At 34.7% G+C, this 21,229-nt stretch overlaps 1 protein-coding gene across 1 annotated transcript in view; it reads left to right on the forward strand.

Moving 5' to 3' along the window:
* Nucleotides 1-21,229, forward strand: part of LOC150083336 (nucleolar protein 6-like) — a 485,807-nt gene that overhangs the window by 153,834 nt on the left and 310,744 nt on the right. Inside the window, exon 10 of the mRNA XM_090377194.1 lies at nt 8,407-8,522. Coding sequence (XP_090233320.1) covers nt 8,407-8,522 — 116 coding nt within the window. The remainder of the gene's footprint in view (nt 1-8,406; nt 8,523-21,229) is intronic.

Genomic DNA, 21,229 nt, shown 5'->3' on the forward strand with positions numbered 1-21,229 from the left:
AAGGAAGAAGGTGGAGTCCCTGTTCCATGTCGATTCATCTCTTTGTGTCATTTGGCATTACAAGAATGCAAAATGGGATGATTTCCATAATTTATGGTTCTCTTTACCTTTGTCAGAATACTGATCTTTCTTTCTTTCTTTCTTTCTTTTTTTTTTTTTTTTTTTTTGTTGTTGGTGCATCGGCTTCTGTGGCCATAATGCACCTCCCAAGGTTTTTTTTTTTACACGACTCTGATCCAAGCCCGAGGCGGGATTCGAACCCGCAACCTTTGGGTTTCCAGGCAGGCACTTTACCTACCCGGCTAGCCCGGTCGGCTACTGATCTTTCTGCTTAGATTATGTCACTGGAATTATTCTTGTAGTACTGAAATCCTTTATCTAAACCAGCGATTTCCAACGTAGGTGGTAGCACTACCCTGGGGGGCATTACAGCCTTTCAGGGGGGGACATTGGCATGACTTCAAACTTTAGGAGGCTTTTGGGTTCATTAGGGGGCATTGACATTTGGTGGTCTGTTGCGACAGTTGAAGCATTTAAGTTTAATTTTATTTAATACACAAATCATTAATTTTTAAACTGTTTTGTCCCCAATTAGAATGTATTTAACACCGTGCTTAGTCTCAATTCATGGAAATAACACTATAAATAGTGTGTGCCCTTTAGTAAAGAAATTCTGAATAGTGGCCACTGTAACACCAAGAATGGGGATATTAGCCACACCCTGGCACTAGATAATGTTCCGATGTTGCCTTGAGCAAAGTTGGAACCAGTCACGAGACAGTGTTTGATAAGCTTTGTGTATTGGTGGAGGGTGCATTCTTCCAGTGGATAGTGGAAGAATGCACCCTCCACTTACACTTCTGCTAAAAAACCAAGATAGGAGAAAGTACGACAGTATAATGTTAGTTACCTGAAGTATGACTTCATTCCACTACCAACAGATCAGCATTGTTCATTTTGTGTAATTTGTAAATCAGTACTGTCTAATGAGGCCTTGAACCTTCGAGACTGCACGATCACCTTCATAAGGGACATCCTGATAAGGCAGGCTATGACATTGCTGTCTTTCGTAAGCTGAAGGAAGCATTCAAAAGCATCGTACTCTTTCATCTTCCAAAAGAAAACCTGATGCTAATGTCGATAATGGATTGTTGGCTTCTTACAATATTTCCAAAATAACACCAAAATGTGGACTATCTAACACAGTGGGTGAAACATTAGTTCTGCCATGTGTATCTGAAGTTCTAACTACTGTTCTCAAGATGCATGCAATGAATATTTTGCAACAGTAACAGCACAGTATCGTACCATATTGAGGAAATGAGAAAAGACATTGAAAGTCATTGTGTGCAGATCCATGCAACTATGAATTTGGGATACAATTGGATGAAATAACGGTGCTATCTAGCACAGTGGGTGAAACATTAGTTCTGCCACGTGTATCTGAAGTTCTAACTACTGTTCTCAAGATGCATGCAATGAATATTTTGCAACAGTAACAGCACAGTATTGTACCATATTGAGGAAATGAGAAAAGACATTGAAAGTCACCTGTGTGCAGATCCATGCAACTATGAATTTGGGATACAATTGGATGAAACAATAGTGCGAGACAATGAAGAACTGCTAATGGCTTATGTACAATTTATCAAAAATGAAGAAACGATATTCTGCAAATCAATGACAACCAACACAAAGGGAGATTCAATGTTTGAAGAGCTACAGCGGTATCTAAAGAGCAAAGAGATTCCAAGGAAGAAATCTCATGTGCAACAAATGAAGCACCATCAATGCTAGGTTGTCACATGGGTTTAATCGAATGTTTAAGAAAAGATATTCCAAATCTGTTTTCTATCCACTGTACCATTCATTGTCAACATCTTGTCGCCAAAAAGCTAAGTCAGTGGCTTCATTCAACTATGGCCATCGTAATATCAGCGATAAACAAGATTAAAGCACATTCATTAAATAGCAGATTGTTTCATCAGCTTATGTGATGACAACGATGAAGAGTTTCAATGCCTTCTTCTTAATACTGAAGTGTGCTGGCTCTCCAGAGGCTCATGTTTAAAATGTTTCTTTATTTTATTTGACACCATTATAGAATTTCTGCAGTCTGTTGACCACAAATTTTGCAAGAAAGTTAAGCTTTTGCATGGAGATGTGGCATGTTTGGCCAACATTTATTACAAAATGAATAAGCTGAATATGCAGCTTCAGGGTGATAATTTAAATTTAGTTAAGGCAAAAACTGCGATATCTACTTTCATTCCGAAGTTGGAATGTTTAAACATAACATTAGTAGAAGAGTTTTTTTGCAGTTTCCTACCATAAGCAGTATAAAAACACATCCTATTTAGACTGTGAGTTGGAAGAATATTTCTTACATTTGCAGTCACTGAGAATTGCTTTAAAGATTTGATTGATTTGGAAATACCTGTCTGGGTAACAAATCCATTCATTTGCAAAGCATAAGACCAAGAACTTAGTTTGCAAGAAGAAATTGTTGAGCTTCAAAATGATGAAGAATCGAAGCAAATCTTCAACAGCAGAGGACATCAAGTTGTCGCTAAAACATCATGTGAAATTTTATTATAATATTTAATATTTATTATAATATTATAAATAAAACTAATATTTAGTTGAAATTTCCTGCTCTATGGAGAAAAGCAAAACTTCTTTATATTGCCTTTTCATCTTCTTATCTCATCAAACCCATTTGGATATTGTTAGTCGTGGTGACTTAAGACTATTACTATCCAAGTATACTCCAGATATTGTGAAGGTAGCTAAAACTCATCAAGCTCAAGGATCACACTAGTATTTTATAATAAATCTCATTTTATTTACTTTTCTATAACTATGTATGTGTATTATTAAATCATACTAAGCATTCAATGTGTAATCTAAGTGCAATAAAAACGCATGATAAAAACAATCAGTAATAATCATTGAAAATACCTTTTATGCATTATTCCTATTTTAAGGTAAGAATAGGAAGCATTGGCATATACTTAATCCGGCATATACACTGGTGTTCAAAGAAAGTGCATCACCTAGGAATTTCACGTTTCTAACCCTTTTTTGCAGTGGTATGTTACGTTAATGACTAGCATCACAAATAGAAATATAAACAAAAGATATTAATAGTTAAGGCAAAGCTAAGTAATATTAGAGATGTGCTCTCAAAATATTCCATAATGATCATTTGCAACCTTTATACAACAGTTTTGTTAAACACGACAATTAGGGCTGAAATGTTATCAGAAGCCCTCGGTTTGCTTCAGTTTATCATTTTAAATAGAAAGCAAAATAAAAAGTTCACCAGGTGCAAACTAATATTTAGTTGAACTGCCTCTGGACCTGATGACAGCAGCACACCATCGAGGCATTGACAAGATCAATTTCTGAAGATAATCAACTGATAATTCATGGTTCCAAACACGAATTATGGCTTCCTGAAGTTCACGAAGGGTTTCTTTCTTGCAACTGCAGATTCCACACGATGCCAACAGTTCTCTATAGGATTCAGGTCCAGGCTGTTTCCTGGCCAGCTGAGGGTTGTAATGGACCATTCTTCCAACCTCTAATGCAGAAATGAAGCTAAAGTAATTACAGAAGTGCCTACTTACACTTTTTGCCCAATGACAAGGAGTAGAGTCGTCCTAAAAGATGCTGTTATTTGGCAGGTTGAAATGGTCTCTAATGGTTGGCAGGAGTTTCCCTTCCAATATAGCCAGGTATCCATTGGTATTTACGGAACCTTTATAAACTGCAGGTGACCTACTCCGCAATACGAAATGCACCCCCATATCATTTGGCTGGTAGGGAATTTCACTGTAGATACCATACAGTGTGGATGGTATTCTTCACCACGTCTACGGTGAATCGTTTGTCTCCCATCAGAGCCATGCAGGTTGAATTTCTTCTCATCCAAGAAGATAACTGACTTCCATTGTTCGGAGGTCCATTTGACATGCTCCTTACACCAAATTAATTGGGCCTTTTTCCTTTTTTGTGCGAGGAGGGGCTTCTTCTTAGGATGACGGGCTACTAGTCCATTTTTGAAGACACATCTTGTGACTGTTACAGCACTTGCTACCACTCCTGTATGTTCTTCTCATTCTCTTTTCAGCTTAGAAGAAGAAGAAGCTTTACAGTTTGTAAGGCATAAACACTTCAAAATGCTGTCCTGTTTTTGGCAGTTCCTTTTTTCCTATCAGCAGAACTAGTATTCTTGAGTTTGGAAAGAAATCTACTCACTGTCTACTGATTACAAGACACTCTATAAGCAATATGATGGGAAGAACATACTTCCTCACATGAAGCAACAATAGCACTCTTTCTTGGTGGCATCAGCTGCATGTAACTCGCCATCCTGACATAAGCAAGGAATGACTGCAACTTTTGCAGAGCGTGCTTATATAGCTAAAAGTAACATTGATGCAATATTACATCATCACCTGTGCATGTCAGTCTTATGTGATGCAATCTGTAAGAAATATTGCCATATATTTACGTTATTCGGATGACAGTTACAATTTTAAGAGGTGATGCAATTTCTTTGAACACCAGTGTACTTAATCTTTTTATTATTAAGTATATGCATTGGCATATACTTAATAATAAAAAGATTTTGTAAGGGGGCATTGGGTCAAAAAAGGTTGGGTAATGCTGATCTAAACCATTGTTTCTAGTAAATGTGTTCTGGGCTTAAAGCAGTGGGCTTTATGTAAGATAAGAACTACTTGCTAGATACTTACAGATTGGGCATAGTCATCTAACTCATAGCTACCTGCTAACATGGGGTGATCCTAAAGTATGCAGGAAGTGAAAAACACAACTAACATTAAAAGATCTTATAAATGAATGTGCATTATCACTAAGAGAATGACAAATAGCTTTCCTTCTTATCTGTGTCCTGTAATGAACTGACATTATAGCAGATTAATGATCTTTTCACTGTGCTAGAAATGATAAACAAATACCATCTTATCTGAATCTACCTGTTTAATAGACCAAACTTCTACCAACTAAGACAATAATAGATGTATTATGGCCTCAGTTACCATTGCACCAATAAATCAAACAAACCACAACAACAATATTACAACTAGTTGCCCTTTAGGTACCTCAGATTATAATTTGGTGATGGCCTGTTTCATTTTGATTCATCTCTTTGTGTCATTTGGCATTACAGGAATGCAAAATAGGATGATCTCCATAATTTATGTTTCTCTTTACCTTTGCTGGAATACTGATCTTTCTGATAGGCTAAGATTATGTCACTGGAATTATTCTTGTAGTACTGAAATCCTTAACTCCGTAACTGAGCACTTTACACTTGCGTGTAAAGTGCTCAGTTACGGAGGAAAACGTTACTGCTGTGAGGAAAATGCTTGACGAAAACAGGCGAGTGACCTACCAACAGATAGAGGATACTTTGGGCCTAAATGCACCAGCAATCTTAAACATCCAGAGCACATTTACTGGAAACAATGGTTTCCAGTAAATGTGCTCTGGATGTTTAAGATAAGAATATAGCATATCGCAATTGGCTTTTGTCCAAATTTCCAGCTTCATTTGATGGCTACACTAAAACAGTTGTAAACAAGTTATTATTAAATCCAAACTCTTGAAATAGCTAAGCATAGGAAACTCACTTCTTGTCCAAATGTTAGTTGAGCTTTTGGGTCTCTTGCCAGAGCTATTTGTCACATCGATACCTCACCTGTGTACCATCCAGATTTATGCTGAGTTTGCTTTGCATTAGCTCAGTGGTTTTTGGCCATTTTTTTAATAATGGCATCCTTAAGTAATTTATTTTATTTTATGGCACCCCTACTCAATATTCGATTCTCTCTCTCTCTCTCTCTCTCTCTCTCTCTCTCTCTCTGTATATACAAAGGGTACTAGGAAAGTTTTGCAATATGACGCAACAATGAATCACAGGATGCTGCATGTTGAGACATGTTCATACATGCATAGTAGCCGCCGCGCCAAGTCGATGGGCTCGGTTATTCATTAGTAGTGAGAGTGTAAAGTGCTTGCGATGGCATCGTGGTCACGAAATGAGATAAGGACAGTTTTGCGGTATAATTTCGTGCGTGGTTTAACCATAGACCAGTGCTTAGAAGAAATGACTCTTGTACTAGATGATGATTGTCCACATCGTACAACGATATTCAGGTGGTATAGAGAATTCCAAAGGGGAAATTTCACTCTGGAGGATTCTGAGAGGCCGGGAAGGCCACGAACGTCAGTTACGGAGGAAAACGTTACTGCTGTGAGGAAAATGCTTGACGAAAACAGGCGAGTGACCTACCAACAGATAGAGGATACTTTGGGCCTAAATGCACCAGCAATTCGTTCGATTCTGCAAGATCATTTGCACGTGAAGAAACTTTGTTCTCTCTGGGTGCCGCATCAACTGACTGAAGAGCAGATGACACGACGTGTGACTTGGTGCCGGGAGATGTTAAAAAAGTTTGATAAGGGACAATCTCGGTATGTGAACAACATCGTGACAGGTGACGAGACTTGGCTGTACTATTATGATCTGCCGACCAAGGCTCAAAACAAAGTTTGGGTCTTTGATGATGACGACACACCCGTAATTGTCAGAAAATCCCGATCTGTAAAGAAAAAAATTATAGCTGTATTTTTCAAATCGAGTGGAATTGTGGAACGTGTCGTTTTGGACACGCAGAAGACAGTCACAGCTAAGTGGTATACTGAACAATGCCTGCCTAAAGTCATTGGATCTATGAAGAACCTGTGGCCAAAGTCAAGAATGGACACCTGGTACCTCCATCACAATAATGCTCCAGCTCACCGCGCCAAAGCCTGCACCGAATATTTGACCACGACATGACTGAAACTTCTCGAGCACCCTCCCTACAGTCCAGACCTTGCTCGCTGCGACTTTGCACTGTTCCCGCATGTGAAAATGAAGCTAAAAGGGAGGCAGTTTTCCAGTGATGAGGATCTTCTATGGGCTTGGGACAACGAGTGTGCTTTACTCCTTAGTGAAACTTGGCAGAACTGGTTTAAAGATTGGTTTCGGAGGATGGAGCAGGTGTATTGAATGTAGAGGAAATTACTTTGAAAAAATTAAACAAAGCTGTATTGCAAAACTTTCCTAGTACCCTTTGTATGTATCTAAAATTTAAAAAATGTTATGTGATGGTTATTATAATAATGTAATTATAATTACAATTCATAATACAAATTATATATACTTATATAATAATTTTATTCTTTATATAGAGGTACTAAATAAATGTGAATTACAGATCACCACAAAATAAAAAGATATCCTACAGTGGAAGGTATTTAAGCACTTGGTTTACATAACTTTTCAGTGAGATATTTGTGTCTGGTGTGATTCACAGATCGTTTTGCAGATCATTACAGATTGACAGAAGCTGCAATGATCAGGAACTCGAAATAGATATCTGTAAGGTTGCTTTCATCCCAGACAGATTCTGTTTGATCTGTGATGATCATCATACAGTCCTCTGAAAAATATTGCATATATGTATCCTTATAAAGCAAAGGTAGTAGTATGTGAGTTCTGCACATCAGCCATTTACACTTTACTAGTGGTTCATGGATCACATAACCTTCAATGTTGAGTAACTGGTTGATTGGTACTACATAAATGAGATACGGTTCCATCTGGACAGCACTCATAATTTTTTGAGTGTAATCAATAGATAATCCTTTTGGAATTTACAGCATTACTCCACACTCTTGAAAAGATAGAGTCTGATGTGCAAGGGACTCTACATTACTTTCTTTAGTAATGCGACCAACAGTGGGCTTTATATTGCAATTGCAGAAACATTTGTGGTAGCATTATCACTATACAGGCTCCTCAAAACATTTCAATAAGACAGTGTGACTGCTTACATGTTTTACATCTCCTTGGCATATTTGTATTAGGTATTACATGGGCAGAAAGGGTATGATCACCAAGCAGGCCATGGCTTAGGCCACTTGATTTCTTTTTATGGAAGTTTAAAGGATAATATGTATTGAAATCATCTTTATTTACTGGGAGTGCTATAGGTTGCAGTTTTGCATGCAATAGGTTCATACAGAGACATTACAAAGAGCATTTCATAATATGATCTATTTTTTTAATGAAGAATATAAATGCACACTTTTCAGCAATTTCTGTAATATACATATAGTATCAGTTTCTTCTGTAGGTTGCATTTCCTTTTGAAGATGTGCCGTCATACATATTCACTGTAAATAAAGATAACAGTTTAAGATCGCTATTTAACGAATAATAATAATAAATACTATTATTTTATTTGAAAATTGTTATTTTTTTCTAATTAAGAACTGTGTAATGTGTTCCAATGCTGATATTTCAAATATATACTTATTATTTAGGTACAGCATGAAGCACAATTAAGTCTCAAGTTTTTTGACTTAAATCCAGAAGAAAGTGCTGGTGTTTTGTTTCCAAATGAAATATCATTCTATAGAAAATTTGACCATCTGATCCAGTAAGTTAAAGAAATATTTATATTTAATTCTCAGTTGTTAAAGAGGAAAAAATTAAATGTTATCATTAATATTGAAGTGTATTGAGTAAAGATATTATTTGAGTTTATCTCTTAAGTTACATGAAAAACACTGCACATTATGTAAAATTAACAGAAATAATTAATTTATTGATGATTGGAGGAAATAAAAATTTCTCTCTTAAAGCAAATTCAGGTTGCTTTATTTGCAATTTTTTTTAACCCACTTTGGGATTCTGGTCTCAAGTCTACAAATGAAATATACAATCAGTTTTTTTTAAAATGAAAACCCCGACCATGAAAGATATTAGAACTTGTAGTACTTAGTACTGTGTGTGGTTTGAAGGTTCATAAGATGAAAGAAGACACTGCTTGACATTAGACTTGAATTACTGTAGATTGTAATTTTCAGGAAATGTGTGTGAAGGGAGGTTGTTCCAGAAAATGGAAGTCAAAAGGATAAATGAGGAAGAAGAAAAGTTGGTTCTGTGAGTTTCAAGTTGGACAGTAAAAGTATGCTGACTGGTTGTATCATGTTTTTGGACTAGTTTGGAAGAGAGAGAGAGAGAGAGAGAGAGAGAGAGAGAGAGAATTATAGAAGCCAATTCAGAAGAACAGTGCCCATGAAAGTATTTATAGAAAAAGCATGAAGCAGAAACAGAATGTCTATGAAACAAAGAATGGAGAGACTTTGTAAGAGATGAGTCTTTAATTAACCTAACTCCCCTCTTTTGAATGGAATCCAGAAGCCTAAGAGTGGTGATGGGGGCACTGTCCCAGATATTGGAATGATATTCCATGGTAGGGTGGATTTGAGATTTGTATGGAGTGAGTGCTGTTTAGAAGAAAAATAATGCCGGGAGCAAAAGAGAAGACTCATTTTTTTATACACAGAGGAAGCAATATTTGTGATGTGCTTATGCCAAGAAAGATTAGAAGTCAAGGTAATCCCTAATAGAGATATGTGATCTTGTCTAGAAACCTGAGTGCCATCTAAGATAAGCATAGGAGTAGAAGAATCCTTTTTGTAAGATATAAGATGGGACTTAACTAAGTTATATTTGGCTCCACTGGAGATCAGCATTTAAGGAATTGGTAGTGGATATTCGAGATGTTGAAGCTATTTGCGCAGACCAAGGTTTCTCAAACTAGAAGGTGGAATGTAATGTGCTCTTATCAACAAAACTATGGGTAGGATTTTCAGTTAGATCAATTGCAGAAGATCATTAATATACAAGAGAAAAGGAGTGCATGAAAGAACCGAACCTTGGGAAACATCAGCATTAGTGGAGAAGTTGTGAGACAGATCCATCTACCATCACCGTCAGAGTGAAGACCGGATACCCATTTACAAAAACAATTGGCAAACCATAAGATGGAAGTTTATTTTGAAGACCTTTATGCCAAACATGATCAAAAGCCTTTGAAATGTGAAAAGCAACTGCTCAAGTTTCACCAAACTTTTCCATTGAATTTGTCCATAGATCGATAACATAAACCAGTATAGCACCAGTGGATTGACACTGATGGAATCCGTACTAGCAATTATTGATTAGATGGAAAGTTTCTAGATAGTTTAGGAGTTGTCATTTAACAGATTTCTCTATTACTTTAGAAGAGTAAAAATAAGTGCAGTGGGATGATAATTGGATGGGAGGGATTTGTCACCCTTTTTAGGAACTGGCTGGATATGAGCAAATTTTCAAACAGAAGGAAAAAACCAGGTTTGCCTTTTTAAACTTTCTTATTCCACACCAGTGGAATAAGAAAGGCAAAAAAGCAACAGAGAATAGGAATGAGCACAGTTTTTGAGAACAAGTGGAGAAATACCATCAGGACCTGGCACTTTCTTTGTGTTGAGACTGTTAAATTCTTCTGACATCCTTTTGATGAAAGATTACAGGAGGCAATGAATGGAGTGTACCAGGAATAGTAGGAGATGATTTATCAAAATCATCATTACAAGAATTGGAAGAAAAGTAGGATGCTCGCAAGTTGGCTTTATCTTTAGCTGAGATGGTAATAATGTGTTTGTTTAAAAGTTACACAGTATTTAAATAAAATAAATTTGTGGAGCACTAAACACAGATTTCACTTATTTACCTTTACTCTATAGCCTTCAAAAAATATACATAACAAAGAACAAAGTGTAGTTTAAATACAAATATAGTAAATCTTAATCCAGCATTTTTGAATATTTTACATAAATAAAATAAAGTAATTCATTTAAATTCCAGATTGTAATTTATAACAGTAGCTGAAACAACAGAATAATATCAGTTACACACACACACACACACTGATGAGTTGAAGCCAGTTCAAACAGGTTTGTGTGAAAATTTTTATGCAAACAAATGTTATAACATGATCCCAAAACTGAATACAGTTGACTGCCGCTTTTCAATTGGTTCACTGTACTATCAAATCACTTTACAATGGACTCCATAATAAAATACCATTCACTACACGATATGTAGTAAATGCTGGTCATTGTGATCGTGTTTGCAAATTGAATTTTAAGTCTGTTAAATGGCGATTCTAATAAGCAAAAATAGGAGGAATGTTATCCATAGGCTATAAAAGTAAAGATTTAAAGCATAAATTTACACTTTGTTCCCTTATCAATTAACAAAATTAAATGTTATATAAAAATCGGAAAAATATTTTTCACTGGTTAGCAAAATAAGAATAAATTTATGCTTGCGTACTTAGCTTAATTAATACTGTAATATATACATACTAATTAAATGATATTTCTGTTCACTGATTTTTTTTTTTTTTTTTTTTAGATTGTAAAATTTAAAACAGTAAAAAAGATAAGAAATCAATAGCAAAGAACATGCAAATACAAATTGAAACTAACACAGTATGCTCAAGTGAGATATGGATTAACAAGTTTACGAAGCTTAAAAAATAGGAATGAAGAGAAGATTATGAAAATTTATTTGTTTTTTATATGATTGAAGATTTCGTGGAAGTAAACTGGAAACTGCAAATTGTTTTTATTGGTAAAAATGTGCTTTAGGAAAATATCAGAAAGGCATTCAAAATTGATTTTACTATGTTTTAAATTTAATACCCAAACAAATGTCAGTGAATAGAAAGAGAGTGAATTTGAGTGTAAAGGTAAGCTACGAATTATAGAAACATACAACAAATTAAACTTAAACAATATGTCTCAAAGGGAAGCGGCAGTAAAATTAGGAGTGCCCTAGTCATCTTTATCAAAATTAATTATAAAAATCATATCACATAATGTGATTAGTGAAACCAGAAAAAGGAAGCATGAAGGGAAATGCCAAACAGTAGATGAAGCTCTATTCGTTTCGTTCAAACAGGCCAGCTCATTTAATGCACCAATCAATCATAGCATTCTTCTTCAAAAAGCTAATGATTTTGCTGAAAAACTACACGAAGGGTTTATTTGATGGACAGCTGGCTGACAAGATGGAAGGAGAGTATAATATTGTTTACAAAAAACTTCATTGAGAAAAACATGGTTCTGATATATTTCTGCAACTGACAACTGTTTGAAAACCTCTTAGCAAACTGTGTTAAGCACTTATAATCCTGAAGACATTTTCAATACAGATGAAATAGGGTTGTACTACAGGGCTACCCCAGACCATTGCATGAATTTTAAAAATTCCTCTGCGTCTGCAGGAAAGAAGATCAAAGACAGGATTATGATTCTTTTAACATGCAACTTGACAGGAACAATTAAGATGAAGCTGTTAGTTATAAGCAAGAGTAAATCACCCAATGTTTTAAAGGAGTAAAACAGCTGCCTGTTGAATATGCCAATGCTCGGATGACAGCGTCTCTATTTGAAGATTATCTTTGTAAATGAGATTTGAAACTGGATACGAAAAACAAAAAAAAAGTGCATTGGTTTTGGACAACTGCCCAGCTCATTTGAAGTTGACTTTCAAAAAGATTGAATTAGTTTTACTGTCTTCGAATACCACATCACTGATTCAACCTCTCGACTAGGGAATAATAAAAACCGTTAAGACCTTTTATCGATCGGATATGAGTTGAAGAATCATCCAATCTATAGATTTAGGTTTGGTAACATAATCTAATATCACAAAGCAGATAACTGTTTTTTTGTTTTTTTTTTATTTGGTAGTTGTTGGCGCATCGGCTTCTGTGGCCATATTGCACCTCCCAAGGTTTTTGCAGTACTTTGATCCAAGCCCGAGGCGGGAATCGAACCCGCGACCTTTGGGTTGCCGGGCAGGTACTTTACCCACTCGGCTAGCCCGGTCGGCTGCAGATAACTGTTCTAGATGCACTTCATATGAAATTGAGTGCCTGGGATGAAGTTTCTGAATCTGCATTAGCAACTTTCAAAAAATGTGGATTAATTATTCATGATGGTCAAATAAGTCACGATACTTCTTGTTGAAAACCCTGAAGATATGGGTGAACAGGAGTTTAATGATTGGGTGGTCATAGATGGTGAGCTACAAGTTACTACAGCATTAACAGATGAAGAAATTGCCCAGTCTGTTACTGATAGTTTTGCCGAAGTTTCCGTAAGATGAACATGAACAAATTCCATTTACAAAACAGAAAACTCTTGAAGCTACCATCCTGAGGAGAGCGTTGGAAGAAACTGGCGCAGGTGATCGTGAATATAGACTGTTATACAATATTGAAAAATCTATAAATAGACTTTATAGTGATAATTTAAAGCAATCTAAAATAAGTGACTATTTTAAATTATAATCATATTATAGTGTTATGTTTAATTAATATGTATATTAGTTTTTGTGCTTTATATCTTTACTTTTATAGCCTGTGGATAATATTCGCCGATTTTTGCTTATTAGAATCACCGTTTATTACAATCAAAATTCAATTTGCAAATGTGATCACTATATCCGGCACTGCCAATGCAGTTGCTTTGGCTGTTGTTATATAATTATATGACCACACGAAACTTCCATAACTTCAAAGAGTAATTTGTTTCCAATTGTGAATGTAAACTTTGTGTATGTCTCTAATTGGTTGTACCTAATTGACTGATATCTATGTTTATATAAGCTACATAACATAAAGTTTGAAAATATGCTGTTTTTATTATTGTTGTATTTTCATTTTATTTAATTTTATTTTAGAAAATGATAAAAATTTCTTTGTGTAATAATTCCTTGATTGTGAACATAACAAATTAAGATATGTCATTCCTCCCAGGAAAAAATTTCCAATAGCTGCCATCACTCAAGCCTGACAGGACACTAACTTCTTTAGGTCTTTTGAAATAATTTTTATTTTTTTATTTCTGTTTGCAGTTATCAATACTTGACCTTTTCCTGATAAATTGCAGTATTTGTTAAATGCAATTATTTGTTTGTTTATTTCTTATGAAATATTTTACCTCAAAAATGTTTTTATAAATTTGTTATTTTCAACATAAAACTTTTATTAAATACTGTTGGCAAAAAATAAAAGCCCTATAAATATAAAATATAAACATAAACACAGAATTATTAGTTTCCATTTTTAAGTTCATAAAACCATTAAGCACATGAAAATTTGAGAGAAAATTTGTGAGAACTAATGCATATACATGTATTACTATGTTTTGTCAATTAAAAAAATAAATAATAATAACAATGATGTTTAACCATTTTATATAATAACACCTGTGAATAAGTGTTTCATTGAAAACAAAAATATGCAGACCAAATGGATCTTTGGGTTCTGATTCCAAATCTGTTTTCAATTTTCTTCTAGTATATGTTTTATTCAATTTTCTTCTAGCATGGTTTTGTTATGAGGCCAATTACACAAACATGATGTTGATTCTACCATTCACATGCTTTTTTACCAATGTACATAAATATAATCATTATTGTTTATATATTCATATTTATGTTATTGTTTGAATATATCTGTATCCCTCTCCATGTTTTTCCATAATTTAAATATTTGTTTATAAATTACTTCAAGTAAGATATTTCCAAAAACACATTCTTTATCGTGCCTCTAAAATGCAAAAATCACCCCAACAAATTCTGTTGTATGTGAAGCTCTAAACCACAACAGCATACAGTCATAATGGATATTCAGAAAAATTACTAGTTATACTTTGGCTGCTTTCTAGAAAAGTAGAATAAGGCATGGGTACCACATTATCTGTACTGCATGTTTGAATAAATTACATGACTGATTGAACAAAAGGAAAAAGTTGATACTATTTACCAATACAGAGGGAGCCAAGAAGACCATGATGGCACTTGTTGATTTTGTAATGTGAATGTAACTAGATTATCAGTGAAGGATAATCACAAGATCGTTAATCTGAACATGGATTCAGTTATGAGACTAATCCCACACAATGACAGTATTCCATTTCCAGTGGTATCTCCACAGCATGGACTACATTCTATAGAAGACAAAATGGAATGAGATGAAGGTGCAGTTGGCAGAGACCTGAGTACACACCTGATGAAGAGAGACCAATCCAGGCACCTCCATAGCCAGATGAGCAGGAGCAGCAGTGCTTAGCACACGCTTTTTGATTAGACCTGCTCCTAAAAACCAAATAACAAACAAACAAACAGAGACAAATCCTGAGTACACCCCTGATGAAGAAACATTGGAGCTGGAGCTGTTTAGGATCTAGTGCTGTGCAAAGATAAAGACAAACTTCTCGCCTTGAGACCAAAGTAGAAATACTTGATTAAGAAGAAGAACAAAGTATCTTACTATCAAAAAAGAACAAAGTTTTGGCAATATTCTTTACAGAAAATGGTTTGCTTTGCTGCCAGAATGTCAGTGGAATTTTTGGGAATTGTTACAGGTACACATTACACCTGAATGGTGCCACTTCATTATTCTTTGGAAAGAATCCTTGAAGTGAGAAAATGACTGATTACTAAAGTGCCAGATGTACTTTATTACCAGCAAATCTGTGGTGTTCAGTTTTAGGTAATGTAATTTTCAGAACTCCAACAAAAGTTAATTTCAGATGTTGCCAAATTTACGAGGTTTTACTGTGTTTAAATATGCTTTGAAGGTAACATTTTGTCAATTAGATAAATTTCTGTATATAAGACATTCTCAGCATGCCAGATGAGAATCTTAAATGTCATATGTCTCAATTTACATTGGAATAAATTGCAAGTTTTAATTTGATGTATAATTACTAATAATAAAAAAATCTTTTTATACTCCATGATGGCCATATTATGTTAGAGAAGTTTACAAGATAGAAAGTAAATACAAGAACATTATTGTATTTAACCATCACAGTTAACTCAGACACTGTATCTCCATATTGACCGCTTGGCTATATCACTCCATGGTTAAAATTGTTGTTTATGCTCTGGTATGACCATATAATTAGAGTTTATAGCTAATCATTTTGACAAGAATACTATCACTAACCATATTTAGCAGTCAAGTGGCCTTGAACCATGGTCGAATTAGACATGTGTTAATGCACTCAAGAATTGACCACATTGCTGCATTTGGCCATAAAATACAATTCAAAACAAAAATTAATTTAACTTAATAAGTAAAATTCCAAAATTAAATTAGGCTAAACCTTATGACCAAAACAAACAGAAATCTGGGATCAAATCATGTAAGATCACCTAATGAAATGAATGTGACATTTCTATGAGGATGCAGTGATAACTAAGTTGATTTTGGAAGTATAAAGAAACTAAAGACTGGAGTTTGCAAATATGATCATAGGCATGAGGCTAGATTTTTAGTCTGAAGATTAAGGAAATCCTGTAACATAAGAGGTATTAACAAAGTGGAGGAAGAAATAGCTGTGTAACTGGAAAATTCCTATCACAAAATGAGAAGAAATGCTGACAAAAACAAACAAAAAAATAAATAAAAATAAATAAATATAATGTTATAATATAATAAAAATAATAAATAATTGGTATGTAAATGTGGTATTAACTGAGCTAAAAAAGGTGTGGGAACTACAATAATTTCCTTTCCAAATTGAAGAAATATGCAAAGCTGAATAAGGACCACAACCTTTAAAAATGGGTACTAAGAAGCAGAGGATGAATGGAATAGTGAGAAAATTATAAAAAATAGAGATAATCCTTTGAAAATGAATGCATTGTTATCATCTCAGAAACATAGATTCAGTAATGTTAACTAATATACACTGTCCAATCAAAAACAATAAAACCACCTATGTAATACTGTATGTCTGTTTGAATATTCTCTGATATCTGGGTGTGACCTTTTTAATATCCAGTGACTTGTTGGGGAGAAGTTTATAATACAGTGCTGTTTCTTCGGTTGTACAACTGTTCATTTGGGAATTCACAATCTTGAATCACATTACACAGGTATTCAGGAAACGCTTCTCCAGCTGTAATGTCACCAAATACAGATCCACCTACAAGACTAAACTGGTATATCCCATGATGAGCCTTCCATCTCCAGAACCATTTATGACACATTTAAAGCACCCTTCAGAAGCTTTAAATGTGTCATCATTTCCACCAAGTAGCATATGAAATTAAGCACCCGTGCTTTCACAATATACAACCATTTATCGGTATCTTATCCTTCACTACACTTCTGTAGAAACCACTTGTATAAACATTGTTCTGCATCACTGCTTTCACAGAATCTAGTTTTCTTTCTTTGATGGCCTACATCATATTCTGTGGAGTCTACAAATGAATGCAATTTTTCTTCCTCTTTCATCCAACTGCGGATCGTTCTTTTTGGAATTCCACACTCACAAAATATACTACATTTTGTAGTATATTTTGTGTGTCTACTCTTAACTCTTTTGATGATGTTTAACTTTTCTCCAACTATATAACTTTTTCTTTTGGTGGCCATTAATTCAGTCTTTCTGATTTACTAATTTTGCTGTGTATTTATTTTTGATGCCCTATAATTTATCGTATTTTGAGAAAACCAAATCAAAACGAAACTGTCCGACCAATTGTAGTGCCAAAGTGAAGTCATGTAATTTCTCCATAAATCACTTGTCACTTCATGTATATTTTTGCATAGTTTAGCCCTTAGCAGTTTTACTATCCCAAGTGTAACTTCTAATTGAAGAAAGGATGTCACATGCTGTTGTTTACAAAAATTTATTTTTTAACTAAGGTAACACACTTAAAGAATGATAGCCATATTCCCCTCCAGAGATAGCTATTAGTAATTAGCATTCCATGGATATACTCCTTTATTGCATCTCTAGCTGAGGGAGAAAAACTGGTTGTCTATGGCAATTAGTCTCTGACGAGTCCTGCTGTTTACAAAAATTACTCTGCAACTGAATACTGAATATATTGAAGCGAATATACAGCCAATACAGTAAACCCCCGCTATTCGCGGGGGTTACGTTCCTGAGAAATGTCGCGAATACCGAAAACGCTAATACTGAGTTATGGCTCCCATAGAAATAAAGGGGTTCCGTTCCAAAGTATGAAATATATAAGAAAAACTATTGTAAAATTTTGTCTATGTATGTATTATATGTACCTTCATAATATGACTATGTACATAGACAGTACATTGTGAAATGCAAGCATATGGCATCGAAATGAAAATAAGAAACAATTTAATATTAAATGTAATATTTATAAGAAATTTCAAACAAATCTTTCAAACCAGCGCCTTTGCTAGCTAAAAAACTTATCCCGCCAGTGCTATCACCAGTTTCGCTAAAGTGTTTGTCTTTTTAAGAATGATGAGTGAACTTAACGGAATTTTATTTTGAGTTCGGTCTTCTATCCACAGATTTTAAGGCTTTTTCCATTTTTTCTAATTTAACATCACGAGTTACAGAGCAAATTTTTGAAGCAATTAGCGCGTTTTCACGGACCCTACGGCGGATTTTTTCTTCCGATTTTTTTGATTGATCGTACCGTTGACTCATTGATTTTATAATATTTTGCCACTGAGGAGACACTTTCACCATTAGAAATTTTATCTAATAACTCATTAGATAAAATTTCTAATGGTGAAAGTGTCGAATAGCGAATTTTATTCGCTAATGTCATCACCTTCTTTGATATTTTCACATTTCTCTTGTTATTCGTAGCCATATTTTTGTACGGGTTAGAAAGAATTTGTCCACAATAAAGTCACTTTCTTCCGTTAATACACTCGAAAAAGTCTGTTTTACACTGCAAAACGGTAGATTTATCATTTTTGTAAGCATATCAATTTATAAATTGATAAATTTATTCAATTCATAAACATAGAAATTAAAAGCAAACGACGAAACCTTCCATGACACATACTGAACAAGGATTAGCGAGAAACATCCACGCTCGCGATTTTGTCACCCCTCCCCCACACCCACTGAGCGCTGTTTTGACCGGGAAAGATAATTCTAGCCACACCCATGTTTTTTTTTGACGGAAAATATTCACGGCGCTTTAAAATTCACATTTTTTTAGGTTTCATTTTATATTAAATCAACGATCGCGAATACGCGAAACCGCGAATACAGATACCGCGAATAGCGGGGGTTTGCTGTATTTCCTTCTTGGAAATACATAGTAAGATGTAGAGTAGATATGAGTATATATAGTATTCACTTTTTTATATAGTTTGAAATATGAAAATGCTAGTTCTTTGAGCACACTACTTTTTTTTTTTTTTTTTTTTTTTTTGTAATTCATTTTGGAGGACATGATGATACCTGCAGTATATTCAAAATTACAGTATTGTGAAGAGACTCATTATATCAAGGTTGCACTGTATTTACCTTCCATTAATTCCACAATGCTCCAATTTGTATAGCAGTTGTACATGTGGGACAGTATCAAAGGCCTTGCTGAAATTAGAGTATGCAATGTTAACATTATTTTTTGCATCCAGTTTCCCCGTGGCAACCTAATATTAACTAATTAGATTGATGAGACATGATCTTCCTTTAACAGACCTATGCTGTTTTTGCCTTATGAATCTAGTTTTGTCAAGATGATCTTGCAGTATGTCTTTAATTATTGACTCCATTCTTTTCTCTGACCCAGAAGTTAAATTTACAGGTTTGTAATTATCCCCTTCATCCTTTGAACTACCTCTGGGAATAGGAGATACATTTGCACATCTCCAATCAGCAGGTTCTTAGATTCATTCTTGAGAGCATCCTTAGATTCAGCTTCTGAATCTAAGGATGCTCTCATTTTTATGGCTAAAGGTTTAGCTACCTCTTTTGCAGATTCTTATAATGTAATTGGATACATTTCATCAGCCCAGGTGCTTTGTTTACTTTTTAGCTTCAGCAGTTTCTCTTCCTCTACTTTCTATTAGTATAATATTGTTTAACTCCAGTCATCATTAGACAGAATTCTGCTAACCCCATCTCCAAAAACTTCTTCCTGTGTGAATGTTAGTGCAAAATATTTACCCAGTTTATCAGCAGTCTGTACAAGATTATCAGTAGTTATACCATTTGTATCCAACAATCCAATGTAATTCATCCCTTTCCGTGTATTGTTAACATACACAAAAGAATTGCTTGCTGCTTTTCTTTGTAGTCTTGGTCAAGGACCTCTCAAAATACACCTTAGCATGCCAAAACTTCTAAGTAACTTGATTACGAACACTAGTTTGTACTGATCATAGGACGCTGTATCCCTTGATAAATTATAATCATTCCATGAATCTTTCTTTTCTATCACTAAGTGCATCAGTTCATCTATTATCTGTTTTGATTTAAATCTTGAACAATATCCTTAGTTGGTGTAAAATGCTTTTTGGTCTCTATTATCATTTCCTCTCTAAGCACTTGCCATTTAGAATTGCATCTTTTAATAACATCAGTTGGTTCCAATGAAAAGAGTTTACAAAACTTCTAAGCTCATTATAATCACCTTTGCAAAAACTGTATTATCCTTTTTCTTTACCCGTGACATTTATTATGTCTTTGAATAACTCCTGCACCAATATACTATGATCACTACCACCTCAAGACTCCTTATGTATTAAGATTCTTAATACATGATGAATCATTGCTCATAACCAGATTAAGAATTATTGGTTTCTCTTGTTGCTTCCTTAAAATATTGGTGTAGAAGCAGAATTTAGCAATTCAAGAAATGTTTTGCTACTGTGAGAGCTACCAGCCAATGAGTTCCAATCAATATCTGGAAAGTTAAAATTCTCCATGATAAGATATTCTAATTTTCTGGCCCACTCTATCTATCTTATCTATATAGCTGTCCATTATAATCATTACAGCCATGAAGCCTGTTAACATACTCATATTCTGATTTTTGTATTCTCGGTATTTATGTCACACCACACTGACTTAATACTACACTGGCCACCTGATTCTACTGGTTGTACTGTTCTAGAGTCTCATACTTCTTAACCACAATCATCACTCCCCTCCCTCCTGTGATGTTTTTGCTTTCTGTACATGTAAATCACCATATTGGAATTCTGCTTCTTCGATATCAGAATGACAATAATCACAGCATATCATGACTTCGCCATGACTTCATTGGCGATATATATCTTCAGACTCATCAAATTTGTTTATTGTAATCCTAGAGTTTATTTGTGTATAAGCAAGTAAATATATGTCTTCTTGGATTTTTAGTGACCCTTACGGCCCATATAATTGTCTGGTGACAGTCCATGTGGTGTGGACTTTTACCAGACCTAGTAATCTCCCCCCCCCCCCCACACACACACCACCACCACCACCACCACCACCACCA

This window comes from Mastigoproctus giganteus, chromosome 7 (genome assembly GCF_048544385.1).
Source record: "Mastigoproctus giganteus isolate SK-2022 chromosome 7, ASM4854438v1, whole genome shotgun sequence".
NCBI classification, from domain to species: domain Eukaryota; kingdom Metazoa; phylum Arthropoda; class Arachnida; order Uropygi; family Thelyphonidae; genus Mastigoproctus; species Mastigoproctus giganteus.